Source organism: Maylandia zebra, linkage group LG14 (assembly GCF_041146795.1).
Source record: "Maylandia zebra isolate NMK-2024a linkage group LG14, Mzebra_GT3a, whole genome shotgun sequence".
NCBI classification, from domain to species: domain Eukaryota; kingdom Metazoa; phylum Chordata; class Actinopteri; order Cichliformes; family Cichlidae; genus Maylandia; species Maylandia zebra.
In genome coordinates this window covers 19,656,804-19,679,863 of record NC_135180.1, presented here as the reverse complement: position 1 = coordinate 19,679,863, position 23,060 = coordinate 19,656,804, and the positions used below count along the sequence as shown (strand labels likewise).

The window sequence follows — 23,060 nt, the reverse complement described above, 5'->3', positions numbered from 1 at the left end:
CTTCAAGGCCCTTCATAACCTCGCTCCTTCTTACCTTTCTGACCTGTTAACCACCACTTGTTCTGCCCGTTCACTTCGTTCTTCTTCTTCTGTCCAGCTTACTGTACCTTCCTTCCGCCTCACCACCATGGGAAGCAGAGCTTTCAGCTGCTCTGCTCCCAGGTTGTGGAATTCTCTGCCCCCTGAAATAAGAAATATTGGTTCTCTCCCCCAGTTTAAATCCCAACTCATCTGTTCAAATCTGCATATTCACTGTGAATCCACTGTTTGTTCATTTTATCTTGTGCTTTATTTTATTGTTCTTATTCTGCCATTGTTTTACTAAGTGTTTTATCCTATTGTAAAGTGTCCTTGGGTGACTTGAAAGGCGCTCATAAATAAAATTTATTATTATTATTATTATATCGGATTCATATCGGTATCGGCAGATATCCAAATTTATGATATCGGTATCGGTATCGGACATAAAAAAGTGGTATCGTGCCATCTCTAATCTATATTACATATTACAATCTCATTACCCTGAATGTTAAAAGGGAGTTTTTCCTTCCCACTGTCGCCAAAGTGCTTGCTCATAGGGGGTCATATGATTTTTGGGTTTTTCTCTGTATCTATGAAGTGCCTTGAGGCGACTTTTGTTGTGATTTGGCGCTATATATATAAAATTGAATTGAATTATGCAGCCTGATAAAAGCATCATATCATTTTTATTTTAATGACACCATCATATTACCTGGCAACCACCTAACAATGGTCTAAAATGGCATTTAAGTAGTAGAGCAGGACATGGGCATGCACTAATTATCAGTTAATGGAAGGAAATACATTGCATGCCACAGAAAGAGTCAAATAAAAAAGGGTGGCAGAAAAGTAGATATCTATGAGTAAGCAAGTTACTATTTTTGTTCTGTGTACATTAAAAAAGGATATGATCGTATTATGCTTTCTATTTTTAATGTATAAGATTCACTCTTTGGACTCTAACATAAATGGAAACACTGGATATTTAAAATATTCAGATGCTATAGTAGACTGTCACGCCTTGTTAATAATGTTCTTTTTAGAGTTTTTGAGGCTTCAAGGTAGAAGCCGGTTAGAGAAGTAGCAGACAAGACCCCCTGCTGAACAGAATTTCCATGGCACAGATATACCTGTTAGTCAAACTGGTACGACTAACATAGCGCTGCCTACTGAAACACAGATATAAAATCACGAGTTATTTTTGGTGTGAGAGTGTGAGAGTGGAACTCTTTTTTTTGGTAAACTGTGACATGTAGAAGTGCATCCTTGATGACTTTGCTGACACTTTGAGAACCACATTTGTTTTTTCATATAACCCAAACTGTAAAGAAGAGAACCTTTTTGGACAATATAATTTTGCTTGGAGATTGCCTTACCTACGAGCTGTTGGCTGCCACACAGTCTGGTAAACTATGACTACGATTGCATGTACTTGTATTGAAATGCAACAAGGTGACTACTGCCAACTGTGAATCAAATCATAGTGTTTAGATTTTTAAAGTCCTGCAGTTGGCTGGCTGATTTTTCAAGCTAACAAAGACAGACTTCACCTTTGATTCACCTCAGTTTGCCACTTTCTGACATTATCCTTTTTATGTATATCTGCTTCTTCATCATATCTACTTTAAATTATTGCTCTTTCCTTTCTGTCTTCCAGTTACCCTGTTGCCAGTGGAGGATAATGGAACGGCTGTGGTTCTCTTTGCTGTTGCTGGCAGCAGCATGCAGGGGACAGCCGTGTCCGAAACGCTGCATGTGCCAGAGCCTTTCCCCATCTCTCGCTATCCTCTGTTCCAAGACGGGCTTGCTGTTTGTTCCTGCTGCCATTGATCGACGCACCGTGGAGCTACGGCTTCAGGAGAACTTTATTACAGGTAACTGCGTTCCAGTCTGTCCTGCATTTCATTATTTTAATATGCCTCTGAAATTTGACTAGTATTCCAGCCTTTTGCAGCGAGTTTGCTTGGTTTGGCTGTATACATGAAAATGAACTAAAAGGCTGGCTGATAATTGGCAGCATATTTATCTTATTTCAGAACACTTGGTTGTAACTGAAGAGTTTGTTAACAGTGAGTACAAATGTTGGCTTCAGTCACGAAGCTTTTCTGTTGTCTCTGCCTGACAATGACTAATTTTTTTCTCATGAGCCTGAGTATTTCTTTTTAACTTTAATACTTTTTTTGTTATTTATGGTTCAGCATAGTTAAGCTCATTCATGATTCATCTGCTTATATCAAAGAGTGACTTTGAAACATACTTATTTTATAAGAACTGAAGTGCTGCTTTATCTTGTTATTTTAATCTGGATTCCCGTTAGTGCTCTATTCCTAGGTTCTCCAAAACAAAAGGCACACAAGCTATAAAAAAAGATCTAACAGTACCCTGAATGATCATTTAAATTTTAATTAATTTAAGTTTTGCATTACCCTGTTTGAGAGAACCACATTCAGTCTTCCTCTTATGTGTTGGTTTTACTTATTATCCTAAACTGTTTTATTTAGCCTTTTGTTTTTTCTATATTTTGTCAGTTTGTCTATTTATCTTTCTGTGAATTTGCTCACCATATATTTGCTTTCAATTTGACTTTTTTCTTGTATTAATTGTGACTTTTATCGAGCTGTATATTCTCCTGCATTCTCCGATCACCTTTCTTCTTTTCCCCTTCCTAGCTTCTGTTAGGTTTGTTGTTAATGTCATTAACATTCACATATGGAGTTTATTTTTATGAACAGTTTAATAGCATGAATGGACCAACAACTGGTTGAACAGAAAAATGAATTGAATCAATAGTTTTTATGGCTGAGGAGTCATATTTTCTGAAAAGTTGGCTGATGTCTGGAGGGACCTGACTTGCCCAGACCCACATAGCAAGCAGGTCTGGCCTGGATCTGGTATCAAGCTGGCACTACTGGTTGACTTCTGGCAAGACTTATGTCATCCAGATATGGGCCAGGCCTGGCATAGATGGTACTGTCTATGTGATGGCATGCCACATCTGGCCCAATTGTGGTTTGGGTTATGTGGCCCAGGCTCATAGAAAACAGGTCTGGCCTGGATCTGGCATCAAGCAGGCACTTCTGACTGACTGGTGTCGTGGCAAGGTGTATGTCAACCAGATGTGCACCAGGCCTGGCATAGATGGCACTGTCTATGTGATGGCATGCCATATCTGGCTCGATTGTGGTTTGGGTTATGTGCCCCAAGCCCATAGAAAACAGGTCTTCCCTGAATCTGGCATAAAGCTGGCACTTCTGACTGACCGGTGTCATGGCGAGGTGTATATCAACCAGATGTGGGCCATGTCTGGCAATGATGGCACTATTTATGTTCCTATTTTCCTATTTTAGTTAGAAGACCCAAATGCCATGTTGCAATACTATACTGCTATAGTTGCCAACATTTCAAATGCAGATTTGACAGGATTGTGTACATTTTATCCAAAACCTAGTGACAATTTACTTTATGAATGTAATTAGGAAGCACTCAGTCTAGGGAAAGTGTGTGATTGGGTGAATGTGGCATGTTGTATAGAGTATTTTGCGTAATCCAATAGAGTAGAAAAGCGCTATATAAGAATCAGTCCATTCACTGCGAACAGAGTTTTGTCATGTTACTTTTGCACTATTATGTTTCGGCACATGTTGTTATTACATGGCTTGATAAAGGTACACATTAGGCTGATATCTGGGCCAGCAGTGTGTCTGCAACTGGCCCGTGGCTGCACACAACTTAAACATGGCGGACCTTTGGTGGCCCAGATCAGGTTTGCCAGAGGTAATCCACACATGGGCCAGCACAGGACCACCAGTGTGTCTGCAGCTGGTCTTGTGCTGGCCCATGTGTGGGCCACCTCTGGCAAACCTGATCTGGGCCACCAAAAGGCCATCATTCCTTGTGGTATGTGGGCCATGTGTAAGCACATTGTGTGGGCCAGATTGGGGACATACCAATTTTGCTATGTGGGGAATGTCCTCCTTACCGCGTAGGAACTCTATTGCCCAATGTCATGGGGATTCCACTTTTCAGCCCCCCACTCAACATATTTACAGTTCATGAGCCAGCTGATGACTTCTCTGTGTACAGTATATAATGATTCTTAATTTACTTTGTTGATGAGGTCTTTTTATGTGTTTATTACGCTTGTTTCCAGCTGTCAGAAGAAAGGACTTTGCCAACATGACCAGCTTGTTGCATCTAACCCTGTCCAGAAACACCATCAGCCAGATTCTTCCTTCTGCTTTTAGTGACCTGCGACGCCTGAGAGCGCTCCACCTAGACTCTAATAGATTAACTGTGATAAAGGTAACATGGGTGGCTGAATGGATGACATTGAATTAAAAAGAGAGATCCCTGGTTTATTATAATCCACTCACATGTCGTTATCATTTCTTACTTACACCCACTCACTGCCTTTTGTTTTTCTTTTTTGACAACCAGGATGACCATTTTAAAGGTCTGACCAACCTTCGGCATCTGATCCTGGCCAATAACCAGCTTCACTCTATATCTCCCCATGCCTTTGATGACTTTCTGTCCACACTGGAAGACCTGGACCTTAGTTACAATAACCTTGCCCAGGTGCCCTGGGACACAATTGGACGCCTAACCAATGTCAACACCCTAAATATGGATCATAACCTCATAGAAAATGTTCCCCAGGGAGTATTCACCAACCTGCACAAACTGGCAAGGTAAGGACATAGAAAAGGGCAAATGGTGTGTTTTTTGTGATGTACAAATGCAGCATTGAATTGGTATATTGTTGCCTCTCCCTATTGGTTTTATAAATAACTCCCTTCTTCTCTTGTCCGTCCCTCCCCTTCTTTCTGTATGCCGTCCTTTAACAGGTTAGACATGACGTCGAACAAGCTAAAGAAAATTCCCCCAGACCCATTGTTCCTTAGAATCCCAGTTTATGCCAAGTCCAAAGGCTCCCCCCTCTCCTCTCTTGTGTTGAGTTTTGGAGGTAACCCTCTTCACTGTAACTGTGAACTTCTGTGGTTGAGGAGACTAACCAGAGAAGATGATCTGGAAACGTGCGCCTCTCCCCCAGACCTTAGTGCCAAGTATTTCTGGACTATACCGGAAGAGGTGATACGTTTTGCAATTTTTTAATAATTTTATGCAGTAATTGAAAAAAATGGCAAAGTTTGACACTAGGCTTTTTTGTTCTATAACAAAAATAATAATAATATATCACTTTGACATTGGAAGTGTGACCTTATCTTTTTTTCATGGTAGGAGTTTATTTGTGACCCACCAGTTCTAACACGAAAGTCACCTCATACTGTGGCTATGGAAGGTCAGCCTGCCAGTCTGAAGTGCAAAGCAAATGGTGACCCTGAGCCTGAAGTCCACTGGATCAGCCCTGAAGGGCGACTCATATCCAATGGATCCAGGTAATAACAACAACATATGGTCTAGTTTAATCCAGTATACTACATTTCTTCCCTGTACATTGTAAATTCATTGAAAAATTAAAGTTGTGGTATTAATCTATGGAATATGACTTGCCCACTGAGTTTGCCACTATACATCTGGCAAACACACAGGCATATGCAACAGAGTTTTTACAATATTCTGCTCTTCCAGTTTTGTGCTATGTCAGAAAGTCAGATATTGTAGGGGGGTGTAGGCACTTGACATGTGCGGGCCAATCTGAAATGGTTCAGGACAATATTTGTTAAGGCCATAATCTCCTCACCTATAATGTATTGCTAAAATTTTCATTGGGTAACCCACTTGGCACAGGTATGAGTGCCTAGTTATGGTTTTGCATTAAAAACATGTATTATAAAATCACTGACAGTGTTTTGAGTGTTGTAACTCTTTTCTTTCAAAAGTCTTTTTTGATTCAGCAGTTGTAATTTGTATTACTCAAATTACAAAGGAAAATACATAAGTAGCATTTTTCTTGTCAAGTGCCACCTTTGGTTATGCCAAAGCACACAGTTAGAAACATTAGCATAACAGTCATTCTAAATATTGTCAACGTACCGTAGATATTGGTGGTATGATATTGTCAGTATCAGATACTCCTTATAATAATATCCAGTTTATCTAATAAGAATCCAGCAGACAGCTTACTTTTCGTAACATTCACATTTGACTTCATGTATCGATCAATTGATTGCTATCTTAATGATATTTCATTTTCCATTTCACTTTTTTTTCAGAACATTAGTCTTCCCTAATGGAAGCCTAGAGATCAATGTAACATCCCTAAAGGATTCAGGAAACTTCACCTGCATTGCCTCAAACACGGCAGGTGAATCCACGGGAAGGGTGGAGCTAGTCGTCACAGCAATGCCCCATCTGGCAAACAGCACAAGCCGCAGTCGAGATCCTTCTTCTGAACCAGCCCCTTCTGACATCCTGACCTCCTCCAAGGTTGCACTTCCCAACAATGAGACAAGAGGAGCAGACAGGAGGGTTTCATTGGTGGAGCTGACAGGAAACTCTGCCCTCATTAGATGGAGCAGTCAAACCCCTACATCTGGAGTCAGGATGTTCCAAGTCCAGTACAACAGCTCTGGGGACGACACACTCGTTTACAGGTTTGTCTGTCTGCACTGTCAATTCATTATTTGCCTTGTGTCTTTAAATTTTCTGTCTGATGTTTCTATGGTGTCATAATAGTAAAATGCATTTATCTATCTGCCTTTATGAGTTTGTAAGTGTGTGTATGGGTTTCTATGCATGGTTCTGTGTGTATCTGCAGCTTTGTGTAAGTTAATCAAGAGACATCAGCAAATGCAATGAGGATGAGGGCAGATGATAATGATAGTGTCATCCAGTCGTAAAAGTCTAATCAGGCGAAATGATAAAGACATCTGTGGTGGAACAGAGCCATTGTTGGGTACGGTGAATACGGGGGAATAAGGGCCAAATGTCACAAATGTCTGTTGAACAAGTTACAACGGTTGTCATTTAGTTTGCTTTATTGCTGTCCTGATGAGTTTGCTGTATGCTTTCTTTGTCAGCATTTACATTATAAATTTATGAATGAGTTAGTATTAAATGTTTTGTGGCTTTGTTTGAGGAGGACGGCAATGTCAGCACTATGTCAGATGTGACTCTGATTTGATCTGAGTGTCAAATATAGTTAACGTGTTAATGTGGAAAAGGGAGGAACATTACGTTAAGAAATGACTGAATCAAGAAGATACATGCTCTGATGGTTTATTTAGAACAAACTGTCATGTCAATAGAAATTGTAGAAGAATCAAAGATTCTTTCAAAGATGGATGGATGGAGTTGATTTTGTGGTTAAACATATTAATCACACAAAAGTAACGCCATGTTAGACTCTTATGAGACCTCAAAATTAAATGAGTAAATCATGATTATGTTCATTCTTATGACAGCAGGGCTTTTAAGTGGGATTTGGTCGAATTCTAGTCTTCTGAGATCTTGGAAGACTAAAATTACTCACCTCAAAAAAACTCCCAGAATTGATTTTTACTGTGACAGGCTATGTGACCTATGTTGTTGCTGCAACTCTGAGGTTTAGTGCTCTTTGTGCATTTATCCAATTGCATTCTACAATATGAGCAGATGGTAGATGGACTTTAATACTGTTATGGCTGCTTTACAGCCCCTAAACATAGTATATAATTAGAATTAGACAAGTGATACTAAAGACCATCATCAGCTTAAATTCAGACAGATGACCTAACCACATGACTTGCGGAACAGCGACCACAGACACCAGAAGCGACCTCACATAGATGTAGACCTTCCCAGATACGTGTCTTTTTGACACATTAACATCACCAGTGTGAATCTGAAAAACCAAAATAAATTGCAAAATACATTTTTAAGGAATAAAATGCAAACAAAAAAAGTCTGATGTAGCAAATTTGATACAATTTAAAACTCATACATGCAATGCTATCTTTAATTTGTTTTACTATTTTTTATTTCATTGGGAGGTTCACTAAACACCCCATTTTCAAAACATTTGAGCTTTCTGATAATTATTTCATGGTACAGGCTTTAAAGGGTTAAGGAAGTCAGGGAAAATCTCATCCAGGGGCTTGGCCACAGGGGAGTTTTTCTTTTAAACACCTCAGGCACAGTGATTGGCCAGGCATTACTTCCTGTACTAAGTGCATGTTAGTGAGGTTCAGGAGGCCTTTGAAGTATTCATTCCACCACCTGACAGTATCCTCAGTTGAGGTCAGCAGCACTCAGATTTGCATGTGGTTTGGCTACAAGTGCTTAGTTTAAAACCTAGATGGATTCTCTTTGGAACAACTTTCTTTCTCTTTCTCTCTAATCCTCTCTGTCTCTCACCCTCTTAATTCTTTTGGTTCTTTGGCATAAAAGACAAAAATTAAGACAGACTTGGGAACAATAAAACCTTGACCTTAATAAATAATCCCCGCTGATTCAAATAAGCAAATGAAGACATTCACCACTTTGAATTAGATACATATAAACTGACAGTTTGCTTACATTAAACATCTGATTTGCATCATTCAAGGAGCAGATCTTCTCATTTCTTAAAAAATTGCTCCTTGATAAATACTTGCAATTTTGTATACCGTATTGTAAAGTGCTGCCTATGCATTTAATGCCATGTTGAAAAAAAATATCAGCAGGATGAAAAAAAGTTGGTGTATAAACCACACCATCATTTTTTTGATTGTTTAAAGCCTTGGGTTTATATAGGGATGCATTGCTGTTGGTGGTTCATATTCTGAGTTTTATTGATAAAGGGTTTCTTTGATACCTTTGATACAGGATGTTTCTTTGGAATTCAGTGAGGGAGATTTCTTTCCCTCTACTGCTTCATCGGCATTCAAGGAAAACGCATAGTTACCTACTACAAATCACTTCCAGGGGTTCCAGTTAAATTTGTTTCTAAGTTGTTCTTTTTAAAGTGCTCTTAGAATCTCTCACATTCGCTCTTGCTGTGTAAAAACCAAAATTATTGCCTAACTCTGTCTCTCTGAAAGCCTGGGTAAGCCCTACTTATTTTCAGTTCTATGGGGTTTTTACATATAAGGAGTTGTCGTGGCAACAGGTCTGGAAAATCTGCCAGATGTTAGATGCAATGTTGTGAGTGACAGGTGGCTTTAATAATATCTGACATGCGTATTTTGGACTATTTATTTATTATGTGAGCCACAAATTGAATGGTAAAATATTTCACTCTGTCTTCTGTGGTTGAAGAAGTAAATCAACAATGTTTTTACCGCTCTACAAAATTATCTAAAATCCAATTTAGCCTTTTTAGTCTTGATCAACAGTTATAATTCTGTCTCGGGGGAAATAAGTCTTGAAAGAACCTTTGACAGAATTGAATCCATTCGTGCTGACAGGAGAAAGAAAGTTCCTCTTCATTTGTGAAATTGCAACACTTGTGAGATGGAAATGGGGTTTTCAGAAATGTCCTTGTAATGTTGTTGTTTTTTAAGACCGGTCGGAGCGGGCAGAACTGCAGCCACATAAGCTAGCGCAATAATTTTTTTTCCATATGAAACCAGAGGAGTTGTACTTACATCTTATGCCATCAGCTTGTCCTAGGTCACGGTTAGCCGTAAAACATAGCTAAACGGTCAAAAATTAAAATAAGAAGACGCTCAAAATATATTTCCTGTGGTTGGAAACTATTTTGCACAACTTTTTTTGTATTTACAGTTTTGAGGGTTAAGCCTCTTAAATTACTCTAACTAGAAATATTTGTTAAAAAAACAAAAACAAAACGATTTTCAATTTTTTTGCAGTTTATTGCACTTTTTTGCAATTTATGTAGTTACTGTGGACTTAATGCATACATATTGTTAAAATTTAGGCTATAATGGTTGTATTGATGAATAGCAACTTGAAATACTCCCACAAAAGGCACTGCAGCATGTAAAAATATGACAATAAGCTCTGGCGGACTTGGTTCTATGTTAGGTCCTAAAGCAAGATAAGATGCGTGGTTATGGAAAATATTTTGCTTCAACTATCTATTTAACTATCTATTAGTTATATATATATTTAACATATGAGGAGCATAGTAATAATCTACATTGAGGTATAAACATCATACCAAAATATTTCCTTGTTTCTTTAGAAAAAACAGTTACTTTGTAATTTTATAATGTATTTTTAAAATATATCCTATTGCAGCTAATTCCAATGTGTTAGTACGTATTCATGAGTAAGTATTAATCTTTACATACAATAATTAATTCATTAAAAAATCATCATATGTATTTATGCTATGTAACATTATTGTTATACTGCTTTATTAGGTAAACACGTTCAACTGTTTGTTTAAATATCAGTTAATCACAGGGTAATGACTGCATAGACTGTATTTAAACATGTAGACATGGTCAAGATGACCTGCTGAAGTTCAAACTAAGCATCAGAATCAGGAATAAAAGTGATTTAAGTGACTTTGAATATGGCATGATAGTTGTTGGTGTCAGAAAGGCAGGTCTGAGTGTTTCAGAAACTGCTGATCTACTGGGATTTTCCACTACCATCTCTAGGATTTACAGAGAATGGTTAGTAAAAGAGAAAATATCCAGTAAGCAGCAGGTCTCTGGTCAGAGTAAAAGGGCAGACTTTGAGCTTTTCTTTAGGCTTCTTTCTTTGAGCTGATGGGAAGGCAAGACGAACTCAAATAACCACTTGTTACTTGTTAGGCACAATGAACAGCGGAAGATTGGAAATATGTTGTCTGTTCTGACTAGTCTCAAATTCACATGTGACATTTGAATGGTAGGGTCAACATTTGCCATAAACAACATGATGCATAGATTCATCCTGCGCTGTACCAACAGGTCAGATGGTGGAATAATAGTGGGGGATATGCACACTTTGGGCCACTTATTACCACGCATTATTTAAACACCACAGCCTGAGTATTGTTGATGACCATGTTCTTCCCTTTATGACCACAGTGTATCCAGCTGCTGGGTAACATATAATGGCACAAAGCTTAGATCATCTCAAACTTAGTTCCCTGCACTAAAAAAGCTTCCACAATTACCACATCTAAATCCAATAGCGCTCCCTCAGAATGGCAGGAGATTCACAGATGAATTTGCAACAATTGTGTGATGCTTTCAACATGGACCAAAGGCTTGTTGAATCTTTGGGACAAAGAATTAAGATGGTTTTGAAGGAAAAATGGGGTCCAACCCAGTATTAGCAAGATGCAACTAATGAAGTAGTCGGTGAGTGTATGCCTAAAATTATACCCATTGCAATAGTTTTGTTTTTTTCCTGTTTTGCTTGTTAAAAGAAACTTTATTTTAACCCAGAGTAGACCGCACCTCTCGCTCTGTGGTAGCTGGGATAGCCTCCAGCCACCCCGCAACCCTGATAAGGATAATCAAAAGTTAATGGATGGAGTGATGGAAAATCTTTTATAAGATCATGGCTAAAAATCCAAGTCTGATGTTACCATATGTTATTGTGAAATTAACATCCATTAGAATGCATCAATGCTGCACTAGTTTAGCTTTGAGCTGAAGAAAAAAAAAGGAACAACCCACTGTGTCCATATGTGAACAGCTTCTCTCTGTCTTTCTATGGTCGATATCCATTAGGAGGGATAAGGCACAATGCCACGAAGAGAGAGGAGGTAAGGCAGCAGTCTGGAGGAGATGATATAAAGTGCTGAGGACCATCAAGAGCACAGAATATTTGGAAAGAGAAAAAAAAATGTGTTCTACAAAATAGAAACCATAGCTAAGCATATCCATTTAACTCTCTGCTGCTGAGTGACACAGGTTTGCTGTTAGGATCATGTGTTACGGGTCCCAAGGATGAAGACCACGATGACAAATATGTTACCTGTAAAAGCAGGTGAAGAGCGGAGTAAGGAAGACACGATGCGTCTCTGCTTTCCTCCAGAACGTGTCTGAGGAAGCAGCGGAAGGTGGGCTCCACTTACTGCACCCCGGAACCCCGGAGCAAGCACCAAAGTTCCGCCCTCACTGCTTTCTAACATAAAATGAATCCCTGTTACATGGATTTTCTATCCTCTTAAAGAAACTGAAAATAAATACATATAGCAATGAAAAATGTCCCGTTACATGAGTGTTTTAGAGTGTTTTACACAAAATAATATTAATGTGGTCATTCCCTCACAGGGGTGCCACACACTCCCCTACAACAAAAGTGGCTCCTGACACTTGAAACAAATTTACACTCCCAATCTCTGTATTCTCGTCAAATCTCGGACAGTGAATAATCAAACCCTTAAATTAAAACTTCAAGCACTTAGGAATGTTTGGTTCTCTAGGATTAAGTAACCACCATAGTTTAGGGCTTCTTCCTAATAACTACATATGGGGTAGAGAAGAGAGATATATGGGACCTGGACGACCGGTGGGCCTTGGAATGAAGATAGGCTTGGTTGTGGGGGCCACAGGGTGGCCGAAGGCACGAGGTAAGTATCTACCATGTTTACAGTGGGCCGTGACTGGTATGTTGGATGACCTAGAGATGAATAGGTGAGCATTTGGCCTGGACGCCTCTGTCGGGTGGATCGCCTCACGTGAGCTAGACTGAGAGTCTCCTACCTGCTCATCACAGCACTCATGTCGAGGTAACTCAGGTTCCACTTCTGACTGAGGCAAGCTAAGGGCTGCCGAACTGTTACTCCCCTCGCGGTCACACTGGTGAGTCTCAACTTCATCTCCATTCTCAGGTGCCATGGGACCCCCTCTTCCTAATGGACCTCCTTCGTGGGCTCCAGCCACCTCTGACAGATTCTCAACAATGTCCTCGGCATCTATCACAGGTGTCCTTCGTCCTGGCTCTTCCAGATCCCTCGGGCTCAGAACAGATCCTCCTTCAAACTGAGCCTGCGTCTGCCTCCCCGGTTCCAATCTGTCCTGGCTGACAGCCTGTTTCTCAGAAGGGACGGTTGTTCTGAACTCCGCCTGGATTGGTGGTACCCTCAGCCAGTAGCCACTACCCGGGTCATCATCTGAATCAGAGGTCTCAGCATTTTCTATCCGTCCTTCCCTGTCTTTACCCCTCACTCGAGCATTGGTCTGTTTGTGAGTCGATCTTAAGGTTAGTTTAGTTGGTTGTGGTGGGAACTCTACTGGCAAATCATTGACCAAGAGGAGCAAGTTCCGGTGCAGGGTCCGAGTCCTTCCCTGGTCATTACCCTCTGGATGGACGACATACACTGGGTTATCCGAAGCCTGTTCCTTGACCACATATATCCTGTTCTCCCAGTAGGAGCGTAATTTGCCAGGTCCACCCCGCTCGCCTAAGTTCCTCACCAACACTCTGTCCCCTGGTTTCAGTACCACTCCCCTCACCTTCTGATCATAGTACGACTTCCCCTTAGCACTAGCCGAAAGGCTATTTTTGGTGGCAACCTGATAGGCCTCTGTCATTCTCTTACGCCACTTTTCAGCATACCCCCCGTGCGACACTGGTTCAGTTTCCTCAACCAGGCCGAACAGCAGATCGACCGGAAGGCGGGGGTGACAGCCAAAAAGCAAGAAATGTGGGGAATAACCAGTGGACTCATGACGAGTACAGTTATATGCGTGTACAACCTGTGGGAGATGATCTTTCCATGTTTCCTTTTCTTTGTCTGTCAGGGTACGCAACATCTGCAGCAAGGTGCGGTTGAATCGTTCTGCAGGATTACCCTGGGGGTGGTATGGGGATGTCCGAGAATGACCAACCCCTGAGAGCTGCCCAAGAGTTCGGAAGAGCTCATTTTCGAACTCTCGCCCCTGATCGTGATGGAGTTTGTTGGGGAACCCGAAGCGAGGTATAAAATCATTGTAGATCCGCTCGGCTGCAGTCCGCCCGGATTTGTTCTTGGTCGGGTAGGCCTGAGCGAACCGTGTAAAGTGGTCGACCACCACCAAAATGTATTCATACCCGCCTTTGCTTTTCTCAAGATGTAGGTAGTCTATACAGACAAGTTCAAGTGGTGAGTTGGACTTCAGGTTGCCCATGGGTGCACGCACATGAACTGTGGGTTTCTTTTGTTTAATGCAACAGCATTTCTTAGTGACGTAGTCCTCTATGCACCTCTTCATGTGAGGCCAATAGAACCTCTCTCGTGCGAGATGAAGGACCCTCTCAGTACCGACATGACCCATCTGGTCATGAAGATGTTTCAAGACCATAGGCTGGTACAGGAGAGGTAGGACTAGTTGTTTCCGTTCGGGTGTTCGTCTGTACAAGATTCCACTTTCGAGGTGTAATCGGTCCCACTCGCGGAGGAGTTTACAAGTAGATCCTTCTAACGACCTCCTGATACTCTCACTGAGTCTGACATTAGACTCTTTAAGTCTGATGACCTCCTTCATCGTGGGGTCATCCCTTTGTGCCTGCATCAGGTCATCAGGTTTGACTTCCTGGAGAGCCGCGCCTGGCTGCAGCATGACATCCTGGGAGGAAGCTAAAAGGACAGCCGCCCACGCAACTTCTTTCTGCTGGGCTACTCTTGCTCCCTCCCAAGCCGCTCTCACCACCTCATGTGACAACTCTTCGGTGCACACTGACGCAAGGTTGTTCACATCCAGAGGAACGCGGGACAGCGTGTCGGCATCTATGTTTGTTTTTCCTGGCCTGTATTTGATGCTAAATCGGAAATCAGACAAATCCCCAACCCATCGATGACCAACTGCGTTCAGCTTAGCTGTGCTCATGATATACGTAAGCGGGTTATTGTCTGTGTAAATGGTGAAGTGTGGTGCATAGAACAGATAATCTCTGAACTTTTCACACACTGCCCATTTAAGAGCCAGGAACTCCAACTTGCCACTGTGCAGGTGGTAGTTCCGTTCAGCAGGCGACAGGGTTCGTGACCCATAGCCAATGGCGCGCAACTTCCCGCCCTGCTGTTGGTAGAGTACAGCGCCCAGTCCCTGCTCGGATGCATCAGTGTGCAAAACAAAGGGTTGGTCAAAGTCTGGATATGCTAGCACTGGAGGATGGACTAGCATGTCGACCAGTTGTTCCAGTACCCTCTGATGCTCAGGAGTCCAGTCTATGGGCGCCCTTGATGGCATTTGGGGCCCTTTGGTTTTACTCTGATGGCTACGAGTGGGCCGTTCTGAAGACTTGCTCTGGAGTAGCTCGTACAGTGGCTGAGCTATCCTCGAAAAGTTCTGTATGAAAGAGCGATAGTAGCTAAGGAAGCCCAGGACCCGCCTCAGATCACCTACTGTCTGTGGTGACTTGGTCTTCAGGGCCAAGACAGCCTCCAGATCCTTTGGGTCAATCCTGACGCCCTCAGCGCTAACTAAGCGCCCCACGTAACGAACTTCTGCTTTAAAAAGCTCACACTTCTCAGGCCGCAGCTTCACACCGTGGACCTGTAGGACCTGAAGCACTTTGCGGACCACCTCGACATGGGCTTCAAAAGACTGTGAGTAACAGAGGATGTCGTCAAGGTATGGTACGCAACAGTCATCCCTCAGCGAACCTAAGATCTCTTCCATACTTCTCTGGAAGGCGGCGGGTGCATTAGTGAGCCCAAGCGGGATTCTCACCCATTCGTATAGGCCCCAGGGTGTGGTGAAGGCGGTGAGATGGCGGGAGCCTTCATCCACAAACCCCTGGTGGTAAGCCTTGCCTTGATCAAGGATGCTGAACCAGGAGTATCCCCCTAAGGTGTCAAGCAGGTCGCGTATCCGAGGTAGTGGGTGTCGGTCCGGAACCGTTTTCTGGTTCAATAGACGGTAGTCTATGCAAAGACGGAGTGAACCGTCTTTCTTCCGTACACACACGATGGGAGCAGCATAAGAGGACTTGGATCTTACTATCCATCCCTTCACCAGGAGGTCTTGCACGTACTCTTTAACCTCCCGTAGCAGCGGCTTAGGTATGGAAGTATATGCTCTCTGCACTGGTATGTCATCCTTTAGGTTTATCACCATTTTCAGATCAGGATTACAACCAATATCATTCCCATCCCTCGCAAAGGCCCTGCACTCGTCGAACAACATTCTCTCCACAATCTCTTTTTGTTCCTCCTCCAAATGTTCAAGGTTCACTGGCGGATGCCATGACGTTGTGAGAGGTTCAGCTGGCTCCACCGTTACCTCGCGAACTGTTACGGTAGGTTGGGACTCGTTTGGGGCCTCGGCCTCCACAATACGTTCAACCGGCTGTAGGGTGCCCAGGGCCGTCTTCCTCGTCAAGGTGATATCATGTTTGGTGTCGTTACTCAGGGCAATGGCGACGTACGGCTTAGCTGGATTCTGTATTTCAACTAACCCCGTCCAGACATCCAACTGCTCTAGGGCCTGATTACCCTCATCAGCCTCAAACAGCACCAAACAATCAGGTGGATTCATGAATGATGGAACCCGGCACTTTACCCAGGTGACCTGTCCAGCAGGGATAATCACATCCCTTTCACCTGTTCTCAAGCGCCCTTGCGTCATGTTTGGCTCTGCTGTCTGGATGAAGCTTACGACCACCTCAGCTTTCTCAGGGGGAAGACAGATGGCATTGCACAGCAAGGTAACAAGAGTAGGTATCAACCGCTCTGGTTGCCCCTCAATGATCTGTTCCAAGACATTGAAACCGATCAATGGTTTGTCCATTGGCAAAGTACTGACGAGGACCGGAGTACTGACGGAGAGGCTGGGGTCTTCACCCCCCGGTAAGTTGATCATGATGGGTACCCAGCCATCAAATGGTATGGTTTCCCCATTGACTGCGCACACTTTCAACTCATCAATTTCCTCGATGATCTCTGACAGAGGTCGCATGACTAAGTCAGGCAAGTATCTGTCTTTCCAATCTCGACTTATGATGCTAACTTGAGCACCTGTGTCAAGTAGTGCTTTCACTGCTAAGCCATTCAAATTACACTGTATGAGGGCTTTCTTACCGATTAGCTTAGCAACTGCCCCACGTTTAGTGTGGGGTGTCATAACACCAGACGTAGCGAGTGCCTCACCCTGCTGCCGGTTAACTCCTGATGTGACTGGTGAGGGGAGACTGGGTTTGCTACTGTTAAGGCTAGGTTGGGTCCTCACCTCCCTTAAGCGCTCACTGTGGGGCTCTCTTTTGGACTCGGTCACTGGGCGCCCCGCTGCAGAGACCGGTTCACGTTTCCCTGGTTCTTAGATTTTTTTTAAGCAGCCAACCGCCCTGTGACCCTCTTCCCCACAGATGAAGCAATGGCAACAATCTGGACGGTTCTGTTCAACACAGTTTGGACACCCAAAGGTTTTGTCTTTTCTGTTTCTTGACCTGTTTTGTGAGTATGGGTTCGCTAGGTCTGAGGCTCGTGCTAGAGTCTGTTGTCTCATTGCCTCCACCAGCCCAGCGAGCTCATTAACTTTAGCTGTGAGTTCTTTAATCGGGTCAGTCTTAGTTATGTCAACTGGTCGGTCTTGCTTACTACATTCCTGGATGGTGTTGAGCTCAGACTGAGCACTATGTGCGTTAGTTGTGTTCTGTCGACGGGACGAGCCTATTCTCTTTTGCCTCTCACTTTCCTCACTAGTGATTCTCATTATGTGGCGCAAAATTGTTTCATCACTCACCTCTCCGCTGGACAACAGAGGTTTTAACTCTCGCCTAATGTCACTGTGCTTATACCCAAGCCCCTGGTAGACTGAGTGCAAGAAAACATCCTGAACAGTAGCTGGACTGTACTTTATGCCTGCATCAGACATTTTGGATGTGAAGAGGACCCGCTGCTTCAACCCTATCACCCGGTAGAGAAACTGCTGTGGTGTCTCATTCTCGTCTTGTCTGGCACACATTAATTCCTGAAAGAGTTCTGTACTATTTTTCTCTCTCAGGTGGGCCTGGAGGAACCCCTTCAGTTCAAGTACAGTCAAATCGTCTTTATTGATTAGCATATCTTTAAAAGTTCCACGCTTTATTATCCTGAGCACTCCACGAACTATCTCTGCATCAGGGAAGCCTTCTCTAATCCCCTCATCCATCTGTTTGCAAATGTTGTTGTAGCTAATGTCGGATGAATGGTCACCAACTTGACCCCCTTGTACTCTAAATTCTCTTCTCTGGAGATAAGAGAGGTCTCTCAGAGAGATCATCCCCTCACGAGTGGGCTGGGCCCGTGACTGCCCGGGTGGGTTGGGTTGAAATGGGTCGCTCTGTGTTAGGTTAGCTTGAACTAGCAAACCTGTTGGCTGTCGAGGTGACTGTTCAGTGGGGACCATTACACTTTGTCTCAGTTTTTTACCAAGCGCCTCATAGCTATTTAACATCTCCTGCAGCTCAGTGTTAGTGATATCAGAGATAGAGCTAGCTAGGCCAGTCAGACTAGTTGTACCTGCAACTGGCGGCCGGTTAACCATGTTAGCTATCGTGGTCACCGGAACAGGTTGCGTAGGACTATCACCCATGCCACTTGAGGGGTGAGCTGGTTGCAGAGTTTGTGTAAGTGTCTGTGTAACAGGTGAATCTGCGTACTCACTATCATCACATACTTGTTGATTTTCAATCACATCATCAATGAAGTCCTTTAACATTAACAAGTCCACCATCCCACCATCTTCTGCCTCAAGCAGTGGCTTACTGTACATGAAAGAACTGATGTGGTCAAAGCAGCCCTCCTGGTCTGTTGCGTCGAGCTCTGGCTGACCCGGGTCCGCTGGACCCACCTTCTTAGCGACCTTGTAGAGTTCTCCCACTGACAGGGTGAGTAGGCTTCTCCTAATGTCCCACACTAGGCTCTTCCTCCCTCCCTCGGCCATGGCTGCAACTCCTTGCTGTCCCTCTCAATGGGCCACTCAGCACGACGATGGATCAGTCTCGGCTCCAACTCTCAGCTCGCTCAGCCAGCATCAGCTCGCGTCCTGGTCCCAGATGTCATTTATGGATCAGCCCCGACCACAAGGTGGCGCCGATCCCGGACGAGCCCCCAAGATTTGTTACGGGTCCCAAGGATGAAGACCACGATGACAAATATGTTACCTGTAAAAGCAGGTGAAGAGCGGAGTAAGGAAGACACGATGCGTCTCTGCTTTCCTCCAGAACGTGTCTGAGGAAGCAGCGGAAGGTGGGCTCCACTTAGAATAGAATAGAATTCAACTTTATTGTCATTGCACATGCACAGGTACAGGGCAACGAAATGCAGTTTGCATCCATCCAGAAGTGCTTTAGTGATATAGATATATTACAATATATATTAGCAATAATATAGATATGTGAGTATATTACAGAAATGGGTCTATTATGGTATGTTATAATGTACACGGTATGAAGTATGTTGTGAATATTCTATAACTATAAGTATGTACAGGCTGTAGTGAGTACAAGCTATGTACAGGATATGAACAGGATATAAATATGAAAAACTATACAGAATATGAAATAAATAACTTTACAGAATCTGGGATATACAGCTATACAGAAATGGGAACTATGCAAGTTGTAAACAGTTGTAGGATTAAAGATTATCGAATGTACAGAATGATTATTTACACAGAGCTATACAGTAGTGCAGTTAAGATAAGTGAGGGTGTAGATAGTTTCTACAGAGGCTATATAAAGTGCTAGTGGTTGTGAGTGGTGGTTCAGTCCATGTTATTATTGTGTTTGAGGGTACAGTTGTCCATTGTGGGTGTGTGTATGTTCAGTCCATGAGTTTAACGTGGGTCAGATGTCAGGAGGCAGAGTTCAGGAGTCTGACAGCTGTGGGGAAGAAGCTGTTCCGGTACCTGGTGGTCTTAGTCCGGAGGCTCCTGTGGCGCCTCCCAGAGGGCAGGAGGGTGAAGAGTCCATGTGATGGGTGACTGGGGTCTTTGATGATTTTCCCAGCCCTTTTCAGACACCGCTTCCTGTCGATGTCTTTTATGGCAGGAAGTGGTGCTCCGGCGATGCGCTGGGCAGTTTTCACGACCCTCTGCAACGCCTTCCGGTCCGAGGCAGAGCAGTTCCCGTACCAGACTGTTATACAGTTGGTCAGGATGCTCTCGATGGTGCAGCGATAGAAGTTCACCAGGATGTCTGAGGACAGGTGGTTCTTCCTCAGAGTCCTCAAGAAGAAGAGGCGCTGGTGAGCCTTCTTGACCAGCTTGGAGCAGTTGGTCGTCCAGGTGAGATCCTCGGAGATGTGGACTCCCAGGAACTTGAAGCTGCTCACACGCTCCACAGCCGTCCCCTTAATGTGGATGGGTGGATGTGGGTCAGCATTCCTCCTGTAGTCCACGATGAGCTCCTTGGTCTTCTCGGTGTTAAGCAGCAGGTTGTTTCTGTCGCACCACTCAGCCAGACGATCCACCTCCTCCCTGTAGGCAGCCTCATCGTTGTCACTGATGAGGCCAATCACCGTGGTGTCATCTGCAAACTTAATGATGGTGTTGGAACCATCAGCAGGTCTGCAGTCGTGGGTGAAGAGGGAGTAGAGGAAAGGGCTCATCACACAGCCTTGTGGTACACCGGTGTTCATTGTGATGGTAGATGAGCAGCGGTTATCCAGCCGGACATGTTGGGGGCGGTTGGTCAGGAAGTCCAGTAACCATTTGCAGATGAGGGAACTGATACCCAGGTCTGTCAGTTTCCTGATGAGTTGTGAGGGGTGGATTGTATTGAATGCTGAACTGAAGTCTATAAACAGCATTCTGGCGTAGGTGTTGTTGTTGTCCAGGTGTGAGAGGACAGAGTGCATTGCGATGGAGACTGCATCCTCTGTGCTCCTGTTCCGGCGGTATGCGAATTGGTGGGGGTCCAGGGTGGGGGGGAGACAGGATTTGAAGTGTGCTAGGACCAGTCGCTCTAAGCACTTAGTGATGATGGGGGTGAGTGCTACTGGGCGGTAATCATTGAGGCAAGATGGGTTGGAGTTTTTGGGTATCGGGACGATGGAGGTGGATTTGAAGCAGGCCGGTACCACAGCGTGGGCCAAGGACAGATTGAATATGTCTGTGAGCACTCCTGCAAGCTCCCCAGAACACGCTCTGAGAACACGCCCGGGGATGCCATCAGGGCCTGCAGCCTTGTGGACATTGATCCTGCTCAGCACCGCTCCTACATCGGTGGGGGAGAGAGTCATAGGTTGGTGGTCTGGCGTCATGTCTGCTTTGGTTGTGGTTGTGGGGTTCCCTCGCTCAAAACGAGCATAAAAGTTGTTGAGCTCGTTGAGGAAGGAGACATCAGAGGATGCGGGGGAGGGTTTGGTGGTCCTATAGTCTGTGATGGTCTGGAGTCCTTGCCACATGCGTCGGGGGTTGGAGTTGGAGAAGTGTTCTTCTACCTTCTTTTTGTAATGGTGTTTGGCTTTTTTGATGCCCTTCTTTAGATTAGCCCTGGCTGTACTGTAGGCGTGTGCATCTCCTGACCTAAAGGCAGTGTTGCGGGCCTTCAGGAGGAGACGAACATCCCGGTTCATCCAAGGCTTCTGGTTGGGGTACATGGTGATCCGTTTCTGGGTGGTGACACTGTCTGTGGTTTTGGAGATGTAATCCAGTACAGATGAGGCGTACTGGTCCAGGTCTGTGTGGGTGAACATATTCCAGTCTGTGTTTTTAAATCTGTCCTGGAGCACTGCGTCTGTCCCCTCTGGCCACACTTTAATTGTCCTCACAGCAGGTTTCACACGTTGGATGAGTGGTGAATACTGCACCCCGGAACCCCGGAGCAAGCACCAAAGTTCCGCCCTCACAGCTTTCTAACATAAAATGAATCCCTGTTACATGGATTTTCTATCCTCTTAAAGAAACTGAAAATAAATACATAGCAAATAAATAGTTATCTAAATGAAAATAAATAGCAATGAAAAATGTCCCGTTACATGAGTGTTTTAGAGTGTTTTACAAAAAATAATATTAATGTGGTCATTCCCTCACAGGGGTGCCACACATGCATTATTAGAATTTTGTATCATTTTCACATGCATGTTTAGCACAAACAGAACTTCAATTCATGGTTAAGTCAAATCAGCCAGAGGATCCGCGCTCGGCGTCCTTTTTAAGTCATGTCCACTGTAAGCGATCATCTTTGAACAAAGGCGGTGGCTTACGACACCAACTGTCTGCCATCTAGGCATCTGGGAAGGAGATCCCTTCCCAGACGCCTTAATGCCCACTCACTTCACGGGCCATCTAACCTCAGGAAATCACATGATAGGTTGGGGCCAGGTTTCACAATGAGCTCACCCGAAACCCTGGCTGATTGTGACCCACACCCGCTTTCACACCTTGGCTCATGTGATTAGGTAGAGGATCATCAAGGGGTCCTTTTGTCCCTCTTTGGGGGGATACTCCCACAGGGTTTAAATCTGGGACTTTCCACCATTTGACCCTAGAACTGAAGAAGCTTCTCGGATGAGAGGTGAAACGTCTTCAAGCAACTTAAAGAAGTCCAGACGCTTTTCTTTCCAAGCTCCTTAGATTACGATGACATGGTTGACTGAGAACCTTCACAGACTTTTTAAGTCCTATTAGGGCATCTCCATTTTGAACATATGCCATGTTATCTGAACATTTCAAGTCCAAGTCCAGGCTGTAAATGGTATAGATATACCTGATATAGCTTCAAAAGCATGATCAATATTATTATAACATCAAGTATCTGTTAGCATGTATGTGTGCATGCATATGTGTACTTGTTGCTAGGGCTGCCACGATTAGTCGACTAGTCATGATTACATCGACTATCAAAATCGTCGACGACTGATTTAATAGTCGACGCGTTGTTTGAAGCTTTGTAAGATCACAAAAGTTGCAGGAATAAGTAGTAGGATTTTAGAGTGTAATAACAGACTGAAACAGAAGATGGCAGCACTGCATGTACAAGAATGCCAGCTGCCGTTAAACCCCGAAGAAGAAGAAGTAGCTCTGTCCCAGAATTCATAGCGCAGTCCAGCTCAGTTTCCAACAATGGTGGCAGCTAGTTAGTTTTAATATTACTCTTATTATTCTTTCTGGATCACAAAATAAACGTTTAACATATTTTCAGGCGAGAATGTAACTGCGTAAACCTCAAATATCTGCTCAGTTTATCAAGACACCACATATTTTCAAAAGCGCTCCGACGTTTTCGGAGACGTCTGTTACCCACCAGCTCGATAGCTAGCCGGGGGCAAGGCTCACTAGAGCCCGTGAGAACACCGG

The 23,060-nt window shown here is 43.8% G+C and overlaps 1 protein-coding gene across 3 annotated transcripts in view; it reads left to right on the top strand.

The window, feature by feature from the left end:
- zgc:172282 (leucine-rich repeat and fibronectin type III domain-containing protein 1-like protein) overlaps positions 1-23,060 on the top strand; it is a 207,829-nt gene that overhangs the window by 115,866 nt on the left and 68,903 nt on the right. For all 3 annotated transcript variants that reach the window (XM_076892408.1, XM_004543829.3, XM_004543830.3), the window contains 6 exons: positions 1,679-1,895; positions 4,172-4,323; positions 4,459-4,712; positions 4,869-5,112; positions 5,263-5,420; positions 6,198-6,578. In XM_076892408.1, coding sequence (XP_076748523.1) covers positions 1,703-1,895; positions 4,172-4,323; positions 4,459-4,712; positions 4,869-5,112; positions 5,263-5,420; positions 6,198-6,578 — 1,382 coding nt within the window. In that variant the 5' untranslated portion in view covers positions 1,679-1,702. The remainder of the gene's footprint in view (positions 1-1,678; positions 1,896-4,171; positions 4,324-4,458; positions 4,713-4,868; positions 5,113-5,262; positions 5,421-6,197; positions 6,579-23,060) is intronic.